Source organism: Osmia bicornis, chromosome 15 (genome assembly GCF_907164935.1).
Source record: "Osmia bicornis bicornis chromosome 15, iOsmBic2.1, whole genome shotgun sequence".
NCBI lineage: Eukaryota > Metazoa > Arthropoda > Insecta > Hymenoptera > Megachilidae > Osmia > Osmia bicornis.
The window spans coordinates 6,491,412-6,513,817 of NC_060230.1; the positions used below are offsets into that span (position 1 = coordinate 6,491,412).

General features: G+C 43.2%; 2 protein-coding genes and 1 long non-coding RNA gene across 8 annotated transcripts in view; 2 read left to right on the top strand and 1 right to left on the bottom strand.

Moving 5' to 3' along the window:
- The first annotated feature begins 90 nt into the window (after window positions 1–90).
- On the top strand, window positions 91–3,349 carry LOC114877287 (cytochrome c oxidase assembly factor 5). Of its 2 annotated transcripts, XM_029189668.2 has the most exons (4): window positions 91–324; window positions 444–545; window positions 642–692; window positions 3,264–3,349. In XM_029189668.2, exons 1-3 carry the CDS (start codon window positions 220–222, stop codon window positions 681–683), a joined length of 249 nt encoding a protein of 82 aa, XP_029045501.1. In that variant the 5' UTR covers window positions 91–219; the 3' UTR covers window positions 684–692; window positions 3,264–3,349. The 2 variants fall into 2 exon arrangements, with proteins under 2 accessions (XP_029045501.1, XP_029045500.1); XM_029189667.2 differs by lacking the exon at window positions 3,264–3,349 and having other exon boundaries at window positions 93–324; window positions 642–827.
- LOC114877282 lies at window positions 746–21,120 on the bottom strand. 5 transcript variants are annotated; one of them, XM_029189658.2, is made up of 7 exons: window positions 20,892–21,120; window positions 17,541–18,004; window positions 6,777–6,991; window positions 4,371–4,532; window positions 3,241–3,499; window positions 2,883–3,176; window positions 746–2,800 (listed from the first exon to the last, which is right to left on the bottom strand). In XM_029189658.2, the coding sequence occupies exons 2-7, from the start codon at window positions 17,623–17,625 to the stop codon at window positions 2,586–2,588; spliced, it is 1,230 nt and encodes a 409-aa protein (XP_029045491.1). In that variant the 5' UTR covers window positions 17,626–18,004; window positions 20,892–21,120; the 3' UTR covers window positions 746–2,585. The 5 variants fall into 5 exon arrangements, with proteins under 5 accessions (XP_029045491.1, XP_029045489.1, XP_029045487.1 ...); XM_029189656.2 differs by lacking the exons at window positions 17,541–18,004; window positions 20,892–21,120 and adding an exon at window positions 10,108–12,007 and having other exon boundaries at window positions 6,777–7,666; XM_029189654.2 differs by lacking the exons at window positions 17,541–18,004; window positions 20,892–21,120 and adding an exon at window positions 10,037–12,007 and having other exon boundaries at window positions 6,777–7,666.
- LOC114877288 overlaps window positions 3,487–22,406 on the top strand; it is a 32,645-nt gene continuing 13,725 nt past the window's right edge. Inside the window, exons 1-2 of the long non-coding RNA XR_003789542.2 lie at window positions 3,487–3,575; window positions 17,964–18,032. This is a non-coding gene — a long non-coding RNA (uncharacterized LOC114877288). The remainder of the gene's footprint in view (window positions 3,576–17,963; window positions 18,033–22,406) is intronic.

Consider the following 22,406-nt stretch of genomic DNA (forward strand, 5'->3'; position numbering starts at 1 on the left):
AAATGTTGCCATGTGGCGACCGAAACGTGTTACATTACCGACGTAACACAACTTTTCATAGGACCAGTTTAGTCTGTCTTATACACCGTTCATGGCGTGACGCAAAATAAAGAAAGGTTAGATTTTCTGTGATGAATTTTGTGAAATACAAAGTTACATCTGCCGTATCAAATTTACACGCAATTTGTATAAAAGCTTTCAAAATAGTCGCTTTTCAAGATGATGAAATATACAGAAGGTGAAACTTTAAAGGATAATTCTAGATGTGCTCATATTCGAGCAGATTTGAAAATGTGTATGCTGGAAACCGATTGTTGTAAAATTGTGAGTGGTTAACTTGCACTCTCCTGTTTATTTTAATATTTACAAATCGGTAATGAACAAAAGGCACAATTTTCTATAAGTATAATCCAATGAAACTCATCATATATATTTATTTTTAGCAAAGGCGTACACCTAAAGAATGTTTCCAAAGCAGAGATCCTTCCATACCCGACGAGTGTTATTTTCTCCGTCAAACGTTTTACGAATGCAAACATTCGATTGTAAGTATAACCGTTCTTCATTGTTAATAAAATAATATATTTGTACCCTAACTTTCAATATTGTTATACGAAATGTCAATGATCACATGGTTTCAGATTGATGCAAGAAGGAGGTTTAGAGGACCAAGGGGTTACTAATATTATAAGGTACATAAATGAAATTCACTTGTAAAAAGGAACATATTATAGTTTGTAAGATGTAATATTAGAAGTGATTTATTATTATTATTACTTCATTATTATTCGTTGTACATGATATAATAAATCTATTATAATTGCGAAGTATCAATGTATGGTACAATCCGATTTTGTCCAATGAAACAATTGGATGTCTGTATTCACGATTAGATTCGCTCGTATAACTCGATCCTCGTACGATCGCAAAGTATACCCTGAAGAGGCGTACTCCCATGCGTGGAGCAAATTTATTCTGGTAAACAAACTTGTGCAGGTAAATAATCGGTATTCAACGGTGTTTAACTCGAATGAGAGAAAAATCAATCACACCTCACGTATCGAGTTCACTCAATCGTACACGTATTAACGACGTGTATCGTTTCGTCGCGATACACGTGGGATCACAGTAAAATCGCGAGTCTTTGTTTTATTTGTTTCTTGTCGTCGCCTTATACTTAAGAGCATCTTGTTCCACGTTTTGTTTCAGCGAGTATGAAGGGGACGTATTTTTACAAGTATACGCCGTCGGTTTCTTATAAATCTAAATTATCGATCGCGCCTGCGCAATCGATCTAGCTATTGTCTGTATGCAACAAGCGTATATTGACTATACGTTTTTAATATCTGTTTTCTTCCTTTTTATTATTTTATTTCTTTTTTGTACTACAATGCCAATTCATGCTACTCGTCCTCTCTCTAAAATTTCTACGGGCACCTAAGAAAAATCTGATTAAGCTTTCCCCGTTTCTTCTGATCCATCTACCTATTCCTCCCAGAAAAAAAGGCGGGAGATCTACCGTTCGATTCTTTGCCGGCGAATAAAGTATAAATTTCAAATTTACTCAGCTTTGATTTCAAAGTTGTAGTTTATCCATTATCCGCCCGTGTCGCAATCAAAATCCGCGAGTATCGATAAATCCAGGCAAAGATATGTAATATCAAACGTGTGAATGCAATTAATAAAAGATCCCGATGGATTACGTTTACGGAGTGTCATCGACATCGACGGTTCTATGTCGTGTCGAGTTGAAAATCGTTTCGTCAAGTAGTATTCCAAGAGTTATTTTGTCGAGAATGTTTGGCGATATTCTCGTCGCGTTCGTTGTGTGATATATGCGGTAATCATTCGAATATCACAGTTTATCGAGTATATGATATGTAGTTAGCGATTTAATCGATAGTCGTCGATAGTAATAAAAGTGTCTCGCGTGTCCCTAATGGTATGTACATGCAAGAGTCGTCCCGATTGTATCGAGCAGCCAGTTACGCTTGCCTTAACGCTGGATGAAATATGTATGTAAAGTCGAAAAATACAAACAGGCCAGAGAGGCGTAACTAGACGGGTGTGCATCCCGAAGCGTACAGATTTTTCATCGTGATATCCCTAAAGCGTATACGAAGGTGTTTCCCCATTACGATTCCATTCAGAGATCACTAAACACGATAGATATCCGACTTTCCGATAGCTTATTGAACAATCGTCGATGGGAAGGGCTCGTTTCGTGAAATTGCTAGATTCGTAAGAAACGTCGGCAGTAAGAGCTCGATAAGATCGTAAGCGACGCGTTACAAGGAGCGTAGAACTCGTAACCGCTGTCTCTTGGCGATGCAAAAATACAAGTGACTTTATAAAACTGGAGAAATTCTTGTTGACGACAGAAGCGTATCGTTCGAAACTACCAGTATTGCGAGCTACATTTACAGTTGAACGAAACGAGCCCCGAGCAGATATTGTTCCATCCCCGAAGCTTATCTTGTAACAATGTTTCCGTTATTGCATCTTGTTCGTTTGTAATTTCACAAAGTAGCTCTACTAAAGTGTAGTCTACCATCGGTAACGCGTTGTCAGCGTTTCTTGAGAAATCAGAAGCACACCGAGGGTCGATAGAGACCGGTGTATCCGCATAATCGGGCGCGCAAAGCCGGCAACAATATAGCCGCCGCGGAGAGATTGTCTTGCAACTGCGAGCACTCGCAGATCAGTAGGTACATCTTGTCGCCTTGTGACATGGACTTGTGCAGGGTGATGCGTCTCAAGCCAACCGATTTTGGCAGGTATCGGTATATCATGCGGGCACCTGGAACAAATTCAGTTGAAACTTAGACCTTGCAACCCTGAGGAGATCCTTGAACTTGAATTTTGAAAGACGGAAAGAGTACCGGTCCAGTAGAGCCAGTTCTGCTCGAACTTGAGGCCATCGTCGCCCTCGAACACCTTGAAAATTGAGACAATGTAGCCGGTGGACGGAATCGGTGGTCTCACACCAGGTGGTTCCAACGGTGGCCTCGCTATTGTCGCCACCTCGTTGAACAAATCCAACGTGTGACTGGCCGCGTATCGAAGGTCCCGGGGATCGAACTTCCTCAGGGCAGCGCATTGAACCTCGTTGTAAAAATCCACGGGATCGGTGTTCTGTTTGTTTATCAGATAATACGTGATGAACGGGAAGTCCGCTGAAATGATAATCATACTCGTTAGATACTTACGTATAAACAGAATCTTCATAGCGATACTAACCATTCTTCTCCATGTTTGTTAAGAGAATACTCTGCGAGGCGGAAGGTGCTATCTCGGCGACCAGTTCGGCCGCTGTGTCCCTTTGCAAAACCAGTGGATGAGAAACCGGGGATTCGACCAGAGGATCCAGCGGTTCCAGAGGTGTCATGAAATGTGCGAGAACGCATTGTTTCGGGTCTTCGACCTCGAGGACCGACAGAGGACTTCCTGGCCTCTTTTTATCTGCGATCGGAGCGTGCTGCAACGAGTTGAAACAAAGCTGTGATTGAAGAAAGAAAACGATTAATCAACTGATGGGGATTTCGCCAGCATCCAACGTTAACTTTCACCATCGTGTAAGTAGAAACATTTTTGAAATTTTTTTAATATTAGTCGCATATCAATTGTACGAACTGAGGGTCGGTGAAAATATTAATAAGGTAATCGGCAATGTTTATTCTACGATCGATACGTCATTCATCGAACTTTTGGTTGTACTCCACCTCGACAGTGACGCTTTTATCTATTTTTACCCTGTTGAGGTCGTGCCAGCAAGGTCGTAGCTAACTCTTAAGGCCAATAACTCGAGCATTCTGGTTTCATCAGGTGCATTCTCGATTAACATACCTTGTGCATATCGTAACGATGAAATCATTGTATAGATAGAATTATTTGGTGACCCAATTTGTAACGAACGAAGCCATCGAGATGTTTCAATTTCTTGTCGGATCTGTTTCGAATTTGATCGAAACCAGTCGATGAAGCTTATGATGAATTTATGAGAGAACATTTTAGCATGTCTTGGTTTATCGATCATTACGATTGCACGCAAGGTCGTGACGTTAAACGAACTCGTTGCAAAACATACGCACAGTTCCTGGTTGTGAAACGCGTTTGCGACACGATCGAACCGAGTAGAATCAAAAGTACGTTTTAAAATAACTGGTTAGAGATATAAAAAGGATGCGATCTATAAATGTTAATAGGTAGACTTCAAAAGGAAATAAACTTTAGATATGTACAATACAAATCAGGCATGCGAAGATTCTTGATGTCTTTTCATTTTCGCGTAGCATAAACGTTAAAGAGGTGAATGTAAAGAATGGGGAAGATTGTTGGATGAAATTTCCTATGGGATTCGTAGCACGTACCGGTACTCCAGCTGGTAGAAATCGTTCGAGAGATGCGAGGGGGATGATGAAACAGTCGCGGTCCAAAGTGGCCAGGGAGATCGGTTCGCTTCGTGGTGGACTGTTCCCGGAAACCACAAGGGGCGTGTACGCGCCGGATGCCCGGTTACCACTGAAGGAAACCTACGAACGCCATACAATTCGGTATAATTAACTTTAGTCAGACTGTTCACGCCAACGTCCATCTACTGTCGCTAAAGTTACCCCCAAACTTTAACCCTTCGCTACACAATGTCGAATCTAATTAGAAATTAATTTAAACAGGTACGATTCTCTCGAAGTTTCACTGATTCTTCTATCGTCTTCTCAAAATGAATCGAATCACAGGCATCGGCAACGTATTCGCTGGTGTTAAAGTTTAGCGAGAGTTTGTTGCATCTTTTAACAACCACATATCTGGGAAACAACACCTCTGGGGTTGCGAGTAAAACGTTGAAGACACCTTCGTCTTTAGATGTAGGTTAACGTCGTCCCTTTCGTTGTACCCTCGCGTAGACTCGTGATTTATAGCCACGCGTAAACGCTCTTGATCGTTCTTGGCATTTTGTCTCAGCATTTGACATTTTCAAAGCCATTTTTGCTCCTATTAATCCCTGGAGTTGGTATTTGACTACCGTGCGACAGTAACCTTCCACTTTCTCCACAAAAAATTACAATATCAAGCGAAAGTATTGATCCAACTATCTGAACATTACAAATCTTCGTTTCTTTTGAAACGAGAAGATAAATCGCGATTTTGGAGGATTTCCGGTGTACCCATCGATACCGGAAAATCCCATGTCCGAGTCAGGTTTATCAGAAAATTGATTCCACCATTTGCTAGTCGTTGAAAGCAGAAATCTTCATTTAATTCCCTTGAACATTTTTACCGATACGTAAAAAAGATTTAAAAAAGACACTTTGCAAACGTAAGCATGTTCCACGTTTCGAGCAAGAAACGTTATTCCGTTCTGGATACATTTACATTCGAAGGGAAAACGGAAACGCGACACGATCGCGTTTGTAGATTCTCGTTACCTATTCTGCCGAAGATGCTGTAATACTCGGTCTGACGAATGGCTTCCTGTTGCACGGCACCCAACATCCATCGTAGAATTTCGAAATTTTCTCAAATACGAGATTCGTGTGTAGATGATATAATTTATCAATGTGCCAAAATTTATTCAAATCTAAGGACACTCGGGGGTTGGTTTTCATATGATTAATGAAGCATTAAATTGTTTGAGCATTTTCAATATATATCAATCCCATCGCTAGTTGTTGGTTTACTGCGAGGATATTTATGGGACGTCGCGAGATCCGCCTTGGCGTGCAATAAGATAGGGAGTTTGCGTGCCGGTTAGTACAGCGTAGGTGTAACTTTATGCGGTTGGTTCCGTGTTGGGCCCCGACTCGTATCCTCCATAATTTGCGAAACGATCCCAGTGTATTCCGAAGAGGCTGCTACGTATCCGCGTGTACGTGAATCCAACCCGAGGCGTGTACTTCCCGTTGAAATATCGTCACGAGTGTCCGGTTGGCCGTGTTTCAGGTAGCCACTCGTCGATAGCGAACCGACATGTTCGACCGGTCGGTTACAACGTGTAATTTCCAGGAGGAACTCGACCTTTGCTAACGAAAAATTATCATCCTCCCCGGTACATATACATACGTATAGTTTCTCTGTATGCGGTCTAGCCAGTACTTTCGTCGAGCAACAAGCTTTAATCGAGGCGAGCACGATAACCCGACGTATCGTGTCCCCGATTCGTCTTACAGGCTTGATAGGTCGACGGGAAAACAAGATTTGCTATGATTCGTGTTGCATTCGTTTTGTAAGGATTCGGTATTCTATCGGCGCGAATCGAACCAACACGAAGTGTTCTCATCTTCGAAGCTGAGAACGCTGGTTTTCCTGTTTTAGGAAGTTGATCAGGCTGACGTAGGAATGAAAGTGATTGTATCTTTAACCAAAAGGTTATAGAGTTGCTATTCTTGTAATAGCTGCACGTCCACGTAAATTGGAACAGTAGTCTCTTAACTTGAAGGGAGGGACTGATTAAATTTAACCCATATTTCCAGCTGGCAACACCTGAGTCGAAGTATTTGATTAGACACGAGCGAACGATCACACGGGCGATTAGGTAGCATCTCGCGATCGTCAGTCTCTTGCTTCGATTGATTGCGGTGACTGAAGATTAATTTCGGTATCTTCGAGCTAGAGAATCAACTTTCATTAGTTAGTGAATTTTCAGTCTAACTAAATTCAACGTTACCGCAAGCTTTGATGAAACCAATAGAAGGGTTAAAGTTCATTCATCCTAGCATCTAGGTACTAATCACTACCGATACCTACTTTCTGCTTTGAAAGCAATCCGTTCCACCTACCTGTCTGGAGGCAGTCGGTGTCGGTGGTTCGGAAGATTCCTTCTGCAGCACGCTCTGTGCCTGCTTCCGTTTCGCTTGGGTACCAGCGTTGGACCCCTGTCCAGACCCGCTACCACCACCCCCGCCCCATTTGATCACATGAGGACCGGAATTCTTCCTCGGTGGTGGGCCCAATCTCTCGGTTGGTTCTTCCGGTGGCGAGCCGAGGGCGCCGCCTGTCGGTGGCGTGAGGAACAAGTGAGTCCGGTATCCGAAGCCCTGGTGCTCGTGATCCGCCATCGAAGGGAAGTAGCCGAACTCTTTGCTGCGTCGGATGGGTGCGCGCGTCCCGACGGCCGACTGGCCGGCGCCGCGCACCACGCCGAACCGCGTCCCCGTGTACCCCAATGTAGCCGGCCCGTATGTATTTCCGAGGGTCGTGCGACCCTCCAATCCGCCTCCGCCTCCTCCTCCTCCTCCTCCTCCTCCGCCACCACCACCGAATCCCTTCTCGCCGAAGTTCTTGCGGAACATAAGATTCATGACTGACCGTGAGTGTGCTAAGGTGGACCGTCCACGTGTTCGACGTGTGTCGTGTGTCGTTTAAGGGTCGTTCAACCCCGCGGTTTTTATTTGTCTGGTTGGAATTGTTTTACCGCGTGTGGAAGAAACACCGCGGTGGTGGTGGTTCTAACGGTGCTCGACGACCACGAAAGCGTCCCTAGCCAGTCTAGATTTTTCACGATTTATCTCGACTTCCTGAGCCTGTGCGCGTTTTCGGTACGTTCGTTTCACGGCTGTTTTTCGATCGACGATCTATGTATCTCGGTTTGTGTGGGGGAGGCGCGGATATAGAAACGAGAACATCGCTGTGGGATACTTGTTAGTCTTGCACCGCTGTCGAGCTTCGTCTGTGGAATCGACGGCCGCACTTGCGATCAGAACTTTCCTCACTTGTTTCCCGACGGAAAATAAGGTTATTGGAGAGAGAAGTGTTTTAAAGAGGTACTGCTGTATCCTGGCACACTCGAGCGAGTTATTCGTTTGTTAGGGGTTCGTTCTACGCGCGGCTAGAATCAGGGTACCGTTGGAAGACCAGGAACGATTCGCGCCAAGTGTCGCCACTCGAAGTTTATAGTTTGCTGTACTCTTCATCGAGTAACTTTTGAAAGACGATTTAACGAGCGTCCCTATAATCTCATATTTTTCGTCCTGTCTTAATCACGAGCAACTGGCTTCGATCGGTCGGAATGAAATCGTTCCGTGGAACAAACTAATACGATTTGAACATGGTAAGATTAAAGCTGAGCACGAGGACGATTTGATCGCGCTCGATTTAGCTGGTGACTTCAAGGTTCAGGATTATAATTGCGCCTTGGAAATGACAGTCGCGTGTCACGCGAACATCACGAATTTTCCTTTATCCTTCTGATACGTGCACTTCGTTGATATTCCCGATTCAATTTATAGCATTGTGTATATTATTCTTGAATTAATTCTTTCCATACTGGGAAGGAATAACATAAGATGTACTTCACAAATATATTCTTCTGGTGTGGCATAACATTAATCCATTAGATTTTGGAATTTTACGTTCACCACTCGGCGCCAAAAATATGCATATATGTAACTTATCCGGCCAAAAATTTCAAAAAAAATAATTTGGTAGTTAATGGGTTAAACACCCCGGCAATTTGCACAAGTATAAATACTTAAGTAACTGTGTTTTGTAAATTAAAAGTTTTGACGATTTGCACGAATAGAGTAAAAATAAAGACACGAGACTTGACCTTCTCACCACGAGGCATGTTTGCTAGACTCAACAGCACTGACTCTAACTAGGGAGTCTCTCGATTGATCTGCCGCAACCACAAGGACTGTCTTGTCACGATAGTATTCATGGCGCAGTCAGTAAAACGCGATTCAAGCCTTTCTCGAAAATCGATGATAATCAATCGGGAAGATTGATCCGCGATAATCCGATACCTTTCCTCTCTCAAACTTTCCACAAAAACGAAGACGTTCGAGGTCCTTTGTAATCCTTCGTTATAGACGAAGATTGCGTGTGTACTTCTTCGAAAAGACGCATTATTGTCACGGGTATTTCTAGACAAACGTTTTTGACACCGTCGACTGGCTGTATCGTAGCCAAGCGTCAACGCGATGCAATATCGGCCGACGGAAATTCAAGAATCGTGAACTAGTTCAGCCGATATTCAACGTAAACAAGAATTAATGAACGCCGGTCAGGAATAGTGTCCTTTTTCCCTCGAATTTCCACCGATGAAGTTGAAGCTGGCAATCGTTTGACGTTTCGAGTTACGACACTTGGCCTGTCGGTCAGATTTTACCCGGGGCTAAGCGAATCGTGCCTTCCTACAATCGTTACCACCATTTCAAAATCGCGTACCGGACGCTTCGCTTAAAAAAGAAGAAAGAAAAACCGTCGCGTTTCTCCGTTCACGCGTTTGATCGACCGAACCGAAGGGCCATTTTGCTTTCGTTCGTTCGCCGGCGAATGGTACCAGATATCATGCACAAACTCCGGCACATGGAAAGCGAACATCAAGCACAACGAACGGTTATGGCGTGGAAGAGGCCTGCTCATCAAGTTGCCTCGAGGGGCATCTCATTTTTACTGTGCAGCAGTCAGATGGCGGAAATTCAACTTTGAAGATGAAGTAAAACTGACAAATTTAGTATTTCTGGTCGACAGAAGTTGAGAACTTGCGAATAGTGGTGTCAGAAACCAAAGGGCAACTTCCCTGACACGCTACTTGCTGTGCAGGCCTGGTGTGGAGTTTACACCATAGAGCAGTGCTGTCCACTGTACTCTCTAAAGGTATCTCCAGAATTAATACTTCTGCAGCCGTTCGAAAATCAAACAAATATCCTGGACAGCACTGCTGCACACCAACAGACACTTTGTATTAGTCATGAGACTGGTCTACGACTACAGAAAAAATACAGCGAAGCGTAAAAAGGATCCACAATCTCGTAACCGCGTTTTCGAGTCGATACAACGTCTTGATCCACATATGTACATATGATTCACGAATAAAACCAGACATGTTGAGGATTTCACGAGGGAGAAAGAATGCGTGGCTCTGTCCGCAAACGGTAGGAAATGGAAGAACGGGTAAATAACACGTAGCCAGGGTAGACACCGTCAACTTTATCCCGCCACAATAACCCCACACACATAATAGTAATTCACAGACACGGACAAGGGAACAACGCACACAAAACACACAGAGAGAGAGAACAAAACGTAACGGTACAGTTCGTTGTTGCTTGCCACGAACACCTCTCAACAACAATTGATCTCACAACGATTTGACACAGATGCTACCTGATGATGATTCGAGCGCTGCGTGGCTGCCGGATGCGAAAAAAGGGCAAAACCGAGCCAACGGGCAGACGAGATCGAATCGCGAGACACGTGTTCCGTTTGCACCTCAGATCGATACAATGTTCCGTTGAAATATTCACGGTTGATGTTGTGTGTCGCCCAACGTCAAGGTCAAGCCAACGCAACGGGTTATCCTCGACCCTGGAGACCTAGTCCGGCTCGATCACTCGCGGATCGAGCGGAAGATCGATCGATACAAATGCTAGATTCCACGTGCCCTCGAGGAACGAGTTGCAAAGAGCGAGGGTGAGCTTCGCCACGCGCCGACAGCCTAGCACTGAACGTGGACGAGGCGTCGCGACGCTGACCAGAGCCCGTTCACGTCGATCGTCCGCTCCACCGTCACTCCGCTGGCCAACGACGAAGCTCACGGAAACGCGATGACTTTTGGCCACAAATGAATTGGCGAGTTTTTGGACGTCGAGGTGGTTTCTCGCCTTTGCTTTAACATTTCTTTCCTTTTCGTGCTCAGATACAATTAAGCTCGCGCGAGACCGATGTTAGGCTAAGAAGCGATACAGGAAGGCTATGTTTCAGCCTCGCGACGTCTCGTGGCCACGGAGCAGTGCCAAAAACTTCGCGAACGCACTACGCCTCGATTTTCACCTTCTCCTCTCTAAAGAAATCCTAATCTATTACTAATCCAACCCCAGTTCGGACGTGGAAACTTTTAAAAAACAATTCTCCTGGCAAACTGCCAGCCGTGAATATTATTAGAACTTCCTTTTTTGTCACCCATGAAAAATTCCAAGGACTTTATTGCAAAATTTCTTTGCCTATTGAATCACGCAAACCGGTAATCGTTTTCCGTCTCGCGATAATAATTCAAGGAATAAATGTAAAGATTCCGAGCTTTTATCCTTAAAAAGCCGCGATGAAACTCTATATGAAATTCATTCAACGTGAAATTAATTTTTCTAATTACAAAGTAGGATTTACGAGGCAAGTCGAGTCGCGGTAATAAGTCGATAAATCCCGAGTGAAACAACGGAACTTCTTGTTACGAGGAAGTTTCGCGGGAATGCAAATTTGTTTCGGGATGTACGATGGACTTAAGACCGGAAATACTTGTATGGTTCCGTTAAAACTACTCGCGAAAGTGCACTCGAAACTCGACGATTTGAAAGCTTTTTTAAAAGCACCTTGGTTACTAATAGAAACACGTGCCTTATAAAAGCAAGAGATCATTATACCTTTCAACATCGTTATAGCGACACATTTCTCTGTTTCCCGGTATGAAATCCAGACAAAGAGAGACGCGATATGGAAAACAAGTAGAAAGAAATATAAAAGAAACGTCGCAAGGAATGGAAAGATCAACAAGTGTTCCATATAAACCGAATCGTCAAACTGTGAACGACATTAAAACCATTTGCATCGGATTACAGAATATTCCCGTTGCAATCCTTCTAAAGTATTATTCTTTCAAACGTATAGAATACTGATTCTAATTCAATTCAATGAAAAAAGTGTGCACTGCGTTTACGGCACTGCATAAATAATGTCAAGGACTTGGAGAGAAAAATTGAAAACAGTTCGATTCATCGGATAGGAGGCGTTAACGCGGAGATCTCACGGATGAAAAATGGACCGAGATTTATGGCGACGGACCGTCACCATAATTCAGAATATCGCGGATGGCCAACGCGAGAGAACACCGCGAATCTCGCCAAAAATTTTGCCAGCGAATTTTCGCCCATCTCTGTTCACGGGTCAGTTAGCATAAGAGAAACGATCGGCTTCGAGGAACATGCAGATCAACTTGGCAATCTTCTTCCAACGATGAACCAAAAGTTTTTATGTAACATTATCGGTGATTGAAAAATGTTACAATACTCGTTGATTTTTAAACCAGAGCCTTGTAGTGAAAAACAAAGTAATTTCAGTGGAAAAAGGGACGGGAAAAATTTCACGGTGATTAGGATTTGATTAGTTCCATTCACCATCGTTGGAGTATCATCTTTCCCGGCTGAGAAATGTCTGATCGCGCTACTACTTGTCGGACCGCGGGCTGTTCTACTGCGAGAGAGCAGAGCGCTCGCTCGCAATTAGCGCATATTTATAATCATTTACACGCTTATTTCTAATTAGCAGATTCAGAGTTGCCTTGAACGTATTCATCCTTCAAGCTTTTTATTTTCTTTTTTATTTTATGATGCTATTTCGTGTTTGCTTGTTATCTTTTCAAGGAGACTTTCATTTGCCGTTTCTTACCGTCTTTTCTTTCCTCCGAACAAAAATATCTCATCAACAACGAACGTATTCTTGGCATTCGTCTAACGGACTAAAGTTAACGCACGTATCAACGCCGCTGGCCGAACGACAAAAACTATGAATACTTTCAAGGTGCTTGAAAAACGAGGAAAATCGATGGGACGCGTCGATTTCGCAGTGTCATGGCAATCGATCGCCGAGCTTATCAGAGTGAAACGACCTCTGCTAATCTTCTTAATGGCCGGTGCTCTATATTTCCTTAACTATCAGTGATTTGGTCGTTTCGTTTCGAGAAGTACAGATAGGCGAATCATTTTCAAATGGAGACTGAGTTGATAAGACCAACAATAAAAGTTTTTTTTTTTTTCAGAGTCGAAGTAGAAGTATTACAGAAGTTCTCTTTTTATTTAATGAACTTTCTTATAGTCGATAGAAGTTTTGCCATGGCATTCGCACGAAAGTAGAACGCGAGGGTTAAACTTGAACTCGGGAGTTCAAGTGCGGGGTTCTACGATTCTGTCGCGTGAGGTCTCGTTAACAAGCTCGAGAAATCTTATTTCCAATCAACAAGCAATGATAGGGGTGAAAAATCTGGTTGATAGGCTTTCAGAAGGTGAACCCTATTAATCAGGTAGCCAAAGTTTCGAACGTGATCGTCGATGCGACGCGTTGTCACGAAATCTCCATGAAGTTAAAGCATTCGTCGACCATGTCGGTGCATACAACAAGCCAGGCCAGTTTTGCATTCGCGACGGCGTACCGCGAATACGTTTGCAGTTGGGCAAAATATAGATTCACATTCTCGAACAGCTAGCTCGCGTTGCACGCGCCATTCGAATAAACGCACCAATGCTAAAAGGCACCAAATCGTGTTTCGAATTCTACGTTCACGCTTCCATACATTCTCAAACGTTAAAGTACTTTAGATCGTTTTCATTATCTATAGGAAGTATCTTTAAACTCTCTGTGGACTTTTCTAGGAGCCGATAGCAAAATAACTTGGTACACAAATAACACGCTTAAGTTTAAATCTCTTGGCCGATCGTGGTTCAGAAGGAACGAACGACATGGAAAATTCGATTTATGTTCACGAGACGAGCGTGTAAGCGAAGTAAAGGTCAACGAATCGATATCAGAGTCGTGACAGCTCGCGAAAATGAATCGATTCTGCGTTCGCACGTGCCACGGAAATGCTTAATAATTTCATTCGATGTAATTTTGTAGAAGGAAAGAAGTAATAATAACGATGACAGTTTCTCGAAATTCTAAGGGTCTCGAGCGCGGGTGTATTTATTTCGAAGCGGGTTGAAAGTGGGGCTTTATATAATATCATAGTTTAGGAGAAGAATAAATTGAAATAACCGAAACGACCCAGCCACGAGTGTGGCAGAAAGAACGTAAACTTTCTGAAAACAGCGAAGGGATCCTGGTCTCGAAGAGAACGGTTCAACAAGTAGTCGTAAAATTGGTGGAAGCTTGACAAAATTGCAGCTACAGTTTACGATTCGTAAAATTTACTGAATACAATTTGGCACAAGATCGCTTCCGTATTAACCGGTCATTCGACTCTTTCGTTGTTTCTTAAATATGGTCGAGGAACACATAATAATTTTCCATAGCATGTTTTGAAATCATAATACCAGATGCATACGTTTGATTGTTTTTTTAGAGAAGCTTGTTTGTTCGTCGAACCCTTGACAAGTCACGGAAAGTGTATTTCTGGCAAGGAAACACACTTTCTGTACATTGTATGCAAAGGCGGCAAGTGATCCGTGGCCAGAGTCGTTAACCTCGATATAAATCACTTCAAACTTACTTGTCGGTGTAATTTATAGCTATTTTCAACAAAGAAATATTATATTGGGTCATTTGTAACAGTGTCATAAACAATGACCCCAGACGATCACCTTTTTCCCTACATGTTTCATTAATCATCGTTAATCAATTTATTATGCAATACATTAAGCAGCTGTGATTGATCTAATATGGAAAACATATGAAAATATCAAATGTGAAATGTAACACTGATGATATTTAAAATTTTCCTTTCCTTCGATCGTTTATTCCCATAGCGATCAACGTGTTACATAGTTATTACGATCAGCTGGTTCGATACAGGTTCTGTAACCAAGACCGTGACGATTTATGATTTCCCTTCTAATTGATCATTTATTTAACAACGTCAATGTCACGTAATATATACCTTTCACTGTTTGTCAGTCCCACGAACGTGCAACAAGGCAATTAATATTTAATCGTGAAATATACAGGATGTCTAAAAAATATTGTACACCATGAAAATATCAAAATGAATCGAAAAGTCCTTTACTATTTTTAAATTCAAGGCTTCGTTTCGGAGATATAAGCAATTTGGAAATTGGCTGCCCGACTTCCGGGGTGCCCTGCTCACGTGACCGTTTAGACAGGGCACCCCGGAAGTCACCCGTCCAATTTTTAATCGCTCATATCTCAATAACGAAGCCTCGTACGGCAAAATGGCAGAGAACTTTTCGATTTGTTTTCACCTGAAGAATCTAGAGTTCTAACGGTATACAATGTTTTTGAAACACCCTGTATCTGTCGAACAGGGTCGTAATGGGAATGGTAGGCGCGCGCCTAGTCGACTGCATCAGAATCGATTGCACACCTTGATGCGCCCGTGCAAAATTTCTTTTTTCTCCGTGTGCAGTGCCGTGCGAGCAACCTTGACTTCTTTACAGCTAGCCACCGTTTAGATTGCGAGCTAATTTTGCATTCCTCCGGAGGTTTAGCCTTTCCTAGAATCCGGAATTATTCACTTCTCCAATGTTACATTTTATATGGAAAAGATTCGAAAAAATGTCGAGTGTCGATAGAAACACGCTAACTTTTACCAGCTGCAAGCGAGATATAGCGTTTTTTTAAAATTCAAAAGTGCTATAAATTGTTTACACAGAACGCGGATCGATTATGCACGTTCGAGCCTCCGCATTACCATGATTTTACATCTTTTCTCTGCCAACGGCGTTATAAATAATCGAACGAAAAACAAACCAGTTATCAGGATCGAATAAACAATCACCGTGGATAATAAATTCACCTATTCTCGTTCCTGTTTATTCGACGCGGTTCTATCTGCGGTGCGAATTTATTTGCCTTCACTGACAGATAACCTTCAACAGTTTGTCGTTTCTAGAATTCGACAGGAAAATCGAAATATACTTTTAAAATACCGTCCGGAGAAAATGTAGAGGAATTGACGGAAAGGGTTAAATAGGATTCTCTCTCGGTGTACCTAGCATTTCAAAGTTACTCGACAAATTATCGAACACGATGTGCCAATTCTATCGACAGTCACTTGGTTCTTTGTTAAATAGTTCCATCGGTAGTGGCCGATAGTTCCCGGTCCGCGTGGTCAAATAGTTGGCTCGTTTCGACATCGTGGAAGTTTCCTTAATTAAACAGTCGACTCGAAGACGATCTTCACAAAATTTCCGATGTTTATCGAGCCAATGAAAAAGTCACAGGCTCAAACATCGTCGTCGGAATGGAAAATCTTTCCCCGGGGATGTAAACAGTTTGTCGCAATGCGATTTATAATGATTCGCCAGTGGGCCGTGTCGCTTCATGTTTCATTCACCGTTTGTTTCATTATGCAACGCGGTGGTTAACGGCACGGGCACCACCTGTTCCCGGATTAATTGCAATTTCCGTCGACTCGGGTAACCAACAGCGTGACGAATGAAAGCGTCCCGTCGCTGCCCTCCTGTAAATATCGGCTTTTTTACCCCTCGGTTACTTAACTTCCCTGTACCGTCGATCCGCTTTGTCGTTTGTTCCTCGTGATCGAACGGCATGCAAATACCTTTCCGAGCACAATTTCGAAGATCAAACGACATTTGTTATTTAACGCGATCGCTGTTTAAAAGCAGTTTAACGAAACGGCTGGGTGAATTTTTCGTATCCTTCGCTCGCTCAACGTCGTCGAGGACATCGTGAATTCGCGTTCAACGTCAGCCTCGTTTATCATCCCCCGCCCCCCGGTCAAAGTTTAGCGCATGTGTTTCAGGGTAAACGTCGTCGCTATACTCGGCGAATGTAGTCGAGTTTAAAGTTTGTCGGATTTCCACGCTCGACGCTTCGTCTCTCGCTGGAATTACGTTGATGGATCACGAGCAACCGGGGATTATTGTTTCTCGCTATAATTAATCTCTAAACGTAATTGGCCGCATGCACGTGGACCATGCAACTTTCTCTACGCGATGGGACATTAATCGTGCCGATGTTTTTTTCTAATTTGATGAATCGTGTAACTCGGACGTTTCTATCGAATGCAAAAAAACAAATTTACAGGCTTGCTAGATGTCTAAGAAATAATTTATTCGACAGAAAAATGTATGCGAGCAGTCTCGCCTAGTCTGTTGTCGCGTTTAATTAGAAAACTTCGTGGTTTTGGTATTCAAATGAGCCGTGCGTATACACGACAATCGCACAGCGGTGTAAATTTAATAAATATTGATGGCCGAAGTAACCTCGTTGCTGAATTTACACCGGATTTAAATAACGCGATCCGATTCGAAGGGAAGGCAACCAATTAAATGTATACGATCACTTTTGCAACACCAGAGGCGAAAGAAAGGTTCATTGAAAAAGTTGGATGAAAAAGTTATTTATTAGGAAGCCTTTGTTAAGTCGAAAGACATCTAGGTACGAAGCGAGAGATGCCGCGAGAAAAACCTGCTCATTTCGATTCGACTATCTGAAAACTTTGTCCGACCGTTATAGAAACCCAATTTCCTTCAGTACGGACCACGCCCGCCAACTTTCAAGGATCGAGAGGAAATCTTATAGAACGTTGCGGTCCCTCTGTTTGCATTCCAATGGCAAATAACGAAGTAAGTGGAACAGCTATCGCAAGTAGCCTATGGAACGAGTCACAGGCTTTATTTTTTGCATTTCCGCCCACTATGCGATCGTTAGTTGCTTCTAATGATAAAAAAATTATACTTGGAACGTTTGCATGCAATTCCCTCATTTTGGTCGAAGGAAAATGCGACTTCTTTTCCCGTTTAAAAGTGAAACACCAAATTTACCAAGTTTTCTAATTATACGCTTATTATTACCTGTTCTAAAATGAAGAAATCGGGAAAGAATGCAAAATGACAGAAGAATTAACTCACCGGTGTCGTAGAGTGGACATGGCATGTACGTGTACCGTTGTTGTTCCGGATGCACCACCGATTTGTTCCTCTGTCCGCTGGTCATGATCGCGAATTTGGTCACGTATTGGAGGAACTTGTCATAGAAGAGAAGAAATGTTGTTCGGATTATCGTTAAGGAGGTATCGTAGACTGTGGTCGATTGCTCGCGTTTCGATCCCAAATGTGGCAGGATTATCCGGAGATGTCCAGGTGCGCTTGCATCCTGCAACACTGGACCGCGCCGCGACGCATCGGTTCTCGTGCCTCTTCGCAAATTAACCAATTAAGGATGATCGTATTGCCGCCGTGCCAATTAGGCACTGACCGTGTGCTTTCGCGTGTACGAGTGGAGGTGTCAACTTAATTAGCACCGAAATAACTGGCTTCTTCTTCCTTTTGTAGAATGGCGACTCTCCTTCAACCCGGCGTGCTCGCGGCTTCACCTTTCGCAGAGAGACAGACGAATGCCAGGTAAGGAACGATACTTAAAGCTTTCTCGGAAGTTATTTTTACTCGACGTCGCGCGGGAAATACGAAAATAACGCGTTTCGCGGTTAAAACAACGGAACCACGTGATCCAATGTAAACACCTGATGCACTTGGTCGCGTATCATTTCTGTCCATCGGTTCGATTTCATTTAACAAAGCTCGCAGGAAGACTAAATTGATTACCAACTGCTACGGACGATCTGGCTTGTTAGCAGATTACGAACCTATTAACGGGTTCCAAAGTTTCCCCGCGTTACGCCCCCTTTCCTAATTTCAACATTTCCGAACTTCTTGGTGGATCCTCAAAGGAGGCGCCACCGGTTCGATAGGCATCGACGAATAGTGCAGAAATGGAAAGATGATCGACGTAATCGGAGGTAGTAAGAGAGATATGTACACTTAAGGGCAAAGTACGCTTTATCGGTTGCCTTTGGTCTAGGACCCTAGACTCTAGGGAGATCCTTGGGAGAACCCAATCTGGAACCTCTTATCTTCGCGTTTTTTCCCTTTTATAAGAAAGTTACATGCCTTCGCGTGTGTCAAAGGGTAAAAATCACTTTTATCCTTAGATTTTTCACTATAGATAGGAGAATAGATCAATTACCAAGTTAGCCTTATCGCGTTCGCGGTTGTATTTCATTTATGCAAATAACACGTGATAATCGCCAGGTAAGAGGCAATAAAAGTCGCGCGGTCATCGTGAAAATCACCGTATCGACACGGCTATCGAAAAAACGGAAGCAATAAGCAAGTATACTAAATTGCCGGTGTCGTTTTTCTGGCTGGCACGATATATAGGAGAGTAGGTGCTCGGAATCGAGTGGCTCTCATCGAAACAGTACCCTCGAGCCACAGACTTTATCGACGTTGATCCGTGTGCGAGGCAATCAAGCACGCGAGGTTATGCGCCATTGATCTTGATGATTTTCCCGCGCTTTCTCGCGCCAGATACCGCCCGCCGCCATAATGGATAACGTACAGGTGCGTTCATTGAAGTGACAATAGAATTAATGACGCTAATAAAATCGAGAAGCGTGTTAATTATACCCGGGAGAGTTAGCCTATTGATTGCACCCTCGAGACACGCTTGGTTGAACATTAATACCGTATTCCCGTTCGATTACAATCTGTTCCTCTATTTAGAATCTTTTCAACCCTCGAACTGCGGACCATGGAGAGAGCCCCAATTTTAATTTAACTTTGTATTTCGTATCATTTCCATTTTTGAAATTTTACATCATTTGTTTAAAAATTAGACTAAAAAAAAGGAACAAAGGGAAAGGCAATCATTCTAAAGGGGCTAAATACGCGTTACCCTATCTGTAAAACAGTCCGCATATTTGCGTTTTATAACCAAAGCTGTGTTAATCTTCCTCGCGAGATTAAATTAAGCCAATGGAAAACCGAAAGCTTTGGGTCGCATAAAGACCGTTCTTCGATCGCAGGCGGGAATTTTAATTTGATTAATGCTCGCGACGGAGTAAAAAGAAAGAAACCGGGACTGGAGAAGTCGGTTATTGTCGAATGGCCAACGAAAAGCCTGTTTGTCGAAGAAAGGAATTGACCTGACGCGATTCGGTTTCATTCGGATCTTTTATAGAGGTCGATTAACTCTGAATCGAACTCGCACCTCGATTACCTCGAAAGGTATTCGTAACTAAATTAAATTGAATGTTTATAATAAAATCAGGAATCGTACTTATTAAAACACAACGTGAAATTTTGTTGCTTTCCGAATTTGGAACATGAATGGATTAAGCATCGAATATTTGTGGTTGATGTTGAAAACAAGCGAGCAAAGCGAAACGCGGCCAAACGAGCAACGTGTAGACGTTTTTCGCTTTTATCAACCGTGAAACCTGATAAACTCCGATCCTTTGAAGCATCGTCGACTCGTGTCACGTTATATTTTCACCCGCCCGTTCGCCGGAAATGGAGTTCGCGCGGCCGTGAAAGCAGTACGAAAGTCGCGTTACATCCTAAGACCACTTCGAGTATCTCTGGCTAAGCTGCTTACGAGTTTCCTAGATTCGTGAACAGAGATACGAAAAGCCCGTCTACGACTGGTAGAAACGTAGAATCAGGGGAGAACGAACGGTTTCTAAGGGTTGTATAAGCTGACAACGCTTTGTCATCCCAAGCACGTGGACCTGGCCGGTCGATTTTCAATCAAAGTATAAATAGTCCAAGTTCGATCGCGTCTGAACGGAATACCAAGGGTCCATGTATCTATTGAATATTTTCAACATCAAATAAGGGATGTTTTTGCTTATCGAATATCTGGAGTGTTTTTGAAAACCTTCTTTGATGACGAAGTTTTGTAAAAATGATACTTTCTTTCTTCTCTTTTTATTGATCAAGTCCGTAGGTTGGACTTGTCCTTATTTTAAGATTCTCAGAATTGTGAAGAATGAAGGAAGCAGGGCTTAATAAGCTTCCCCTCTCGACTACTCGAGAATAGCGCAAGCTAGACATGCTTATTTTCCAGCTGGAGGTAATTAGGGAACTACTCGTTCGAATGAGACGAATCATCATTCTAAATATGAAAAGATACAGTCTAGAGTTTCTATGAAACTAGAAAAAGAATATTTACCTTCTATACCTTTCAAAACACTAAAATTCTGCTGTCTAAATTTAATTTTACCTTCCGAAATTCCCTCAAAGATGTACAGATTAAAACAACATCTAAAACAACCCTATCAAAATTGCATCAACAAACTTTCATTTCATTCACAGATAAATTTTCACCCCTTTCGGAAACACTCCGCACGATATTCGTGCACCTTCCATACTAAACGCGAACCCTTTCCACCCTTCCCGAGATAGAATTATCCCTTCTACCTTTCACGCGTCTACTCTCCAAGCCACGTGGATTCTCCCGTCGCGTTATCCGCACGGAGTCGATCCTTTCGATATCCTGTCGCGCGAATCCTTCCTCCTGCAGCTCGATCCTGGCCAGGCCGTTCGAAACGGTGGTCCCTGGTGCGAAAGATCTCGTCTAACCAGCCAGGATTCACATGCACACCTTGTCTCGCGAACGAGCCAGCCACGAGGTGAACTGCTCGGTACACGGGCCGACACTCGACTGGACCGCGACAGGGTGAAACAGAGAAAGAGGTAGAAACGGAAGAGAAGGATCAAGATATCCGGTCGAAGGTTGAACAGAGAGAACGTTTTAAGGGTAAGCGGAGAGAAGAACGGGAAGAGAGAGGAAAACGGTCGGATGTAAAGCGTGTGCGATGAGGTGAAAAGGGTGAAGAAAAAACGTTGGAAGAAAGAAGGGAGAAGGATGGAGGATGCTGCGGATACGGGAGCAGAAATTCATTCCGTCTTTCTCTGGCTTCGCCGCAACGCGTCGCGGCGCATTTCATCCCCCTTTCGAGCCTCTAGCGAACCACCACCCCCCGTTGCCGGTCCCTTCGCCCCTCTCCTACCACCACGAAACCCCCTACACTAACCCCCGGTTCTATGTCGCAATGTATCTGCAGTCGGAAGCAGAGACCCCGTTGCCTTCGAGACACCGTCGCGAATGTTGGCCCTTCTTTCTACGCTTCCTTCTTTCTTCTTCTTCTTTTCTTTTTTTTAATACCTTCTTTGCCCTTCTGTCTGCTCTTCAAGTATCACCTGGCTCTTCGCGATCTTCTCTATCTTTGGCCCTCTTCTGTGCCAGACTCGAGAGCGCCAGAGGACGATTCTCGCACAGAAACGTTTGAACGGAACTGAAAAGTGCTCGAGGAACGGTGTCCGGTATACTTTGCGATAACTCGGTGGCAGATAATTGTTTTTGATATTTTCGGAGAATCGTTGAGTGATGGTAATTACAAAACAGAAAAATGGTAGTTCTGTCTTCTGGAAGTTACTAGGAGAACTTAACTCGTGTGCTCTTGGTAAAAATCAATTTCACTTCTAAAGAAAAAGTGTGCCCGAGGAAGAGGGTCAGCCAGAGGAGAAACGAATTCTTAATCGACCACCGAAAATATTCATGGCACAGTGAAAGAAAAAACTTAGCTTTTGGCTACCGGTTTGAAATGCTAAAAGCTTATGCAATCAATCGTAAACTGAGCCAGATCAGTGAAAATATATAACGAATGCATGTTTGGGACAATTAGCTTATTACGTTGGCAAGATTCGGTAGAAAGAGAAATTCTTTTATTAACTTCAAACAGAGTCGAGTGATCCGGAAAATTTGCTGTGTTTTTTTCAATTATCTTCCGGAGTCGAGCGGTGACACGCTAGAAAAAGCAATTCAAGCGAACGAGACTGGAGTCGAGCTACCTAGGAGAGAATTGTCTGCAATTCAGTATTTATGACTTTGTTCGTTGCTCTAGCTCGCTCGAACCAACGCCGGTCTTTCTC